The sequence below is a fragment of the Terrapene carolina genome, unplaced genomic scaffold (genome assembly GCF_002925995.2).
Source record: "Terrapene carolina triunguis isolate 2854851 unplaced genomic scaffold, T_m_triunguis-2.0 Scaffold18312, whole genome shotgun sequence".
Lineage (NCBI taxonomy): Eukaryota > Metazoa > Chordata > Testudines > Emydidae > Terrapene > Terrapene triunguis.
In genome coordinates, this window is record NW_020682663.1 from 1 (window position 1) to 1,072 (window position 1,072).

At 65.4% G+C, this 1,072-nt stretch overlaps 1 protein-coding gene across 1 annotated transcript; it reads left to right on the forward strand.

Moving 5' to 3' along the window:
* Positions 1–7: 7 nt before the first annotated feature.
* Positions 8–664, forward strand: LOC113408550 (olfactory receptor 5C1-like; the record flags this gene model as incomplete). The annotated part of the gene is made up of 1 exon (XM_026661863.1): positions 8–664. A coding segment is annotated over one exon (657 nt), but the record flags the coding sequence as incomplete, so codon positions are not given.
* Positions 665–1,072: the final 408 nt, after the last annotated feature.

Genomic DNA, 1,072 nt, shown 5'->3' on the forward strand with positions numbered 1-1,072 from the left:
CGCCCTCCCCGGCCCGGCCTGCGCCCTCCAGATGTTCCTCTTCGCCACCGCGGGGGACGCCGAGTGTTGCCTGCTGGCCGTCATGGCCTACGACCGCTACGCCGCCGTCTGCCGCCCGCTGCACTACCAGGCCGCCGTGCCGCCCTGCCTCTGCCGCGGGCTGGTGCTGGGTTCCTACGCGGCCGGGGCGGCCAGTGCGGCCGTGCACTCCGGCCTGGCCTTCCGCCTTCCCTTCTGCCGCGGCCGCACCCTTGACCACTTCTTCTGCATCATCCCGTCCGTGCTGGAGCTGGCCTGCGCCGACACCAGCCTCAACCAGGCCCTGCTGCTGGCCATCTGCGGAGCCATCCAGAGCGTCACCCTGCTGGCCATCCTGGCCTCCTACGGGCTCATCCTCGGGGCCGTGGGGCGGGCGGGCTTGCGCCGGGCTGCCTCCACCTGCGGCTCCCACCTGGCAGCTGTGGCCGTGCTCTACGGGACCATCATCTTCATGTACCTGCGGCCCGAAGGCAGCTACGCCGCGCAGGCCGACAAGATGGCCGCTGCCTTCTATACCGTCGTTATCCCCACCCTCAACCCTGCCATCTACAGCCTGCGCAACGCCGATGTCAAGGGGGCCCTGGCCAAGCGGCTCCTGGGTGGGCGCCGCATCTGGGGGGGCTGAGGAAGGGGCTGGAGGCGGGGTGGCAAAGGGAAAGGGCGCTGGGGCAAGATGGCTGCTTAGAATCTGCACCGGCATTGGTGCAGTGCTTCAGTGTAGACGCAACCTACTCCGGGTGGGCGAAGGTAATGCACCTCCCAAGGAGGCGGTAGCTAGGTCTTACGGAGTAATTCTTCCATCGACCTAGTGCTGTGTACACTGGGGGTTAGCTGGGTTTAGCTACATCTCTCCGGGATGCGGAGTTTTCACACCCTGGACTGACGTCGTTGGGTCGACCAACTTCTGAGCATAGCCCTGGCCTGAGTAAAACGGTCAAAATCTAGCCCACAGCCCTTCTGGCTCCCTACTCTAGCTGTGAGCACTTTTTCTGTAGACCGTATCCTGTCCTCATTCGGACAAATGCCCGCTGGA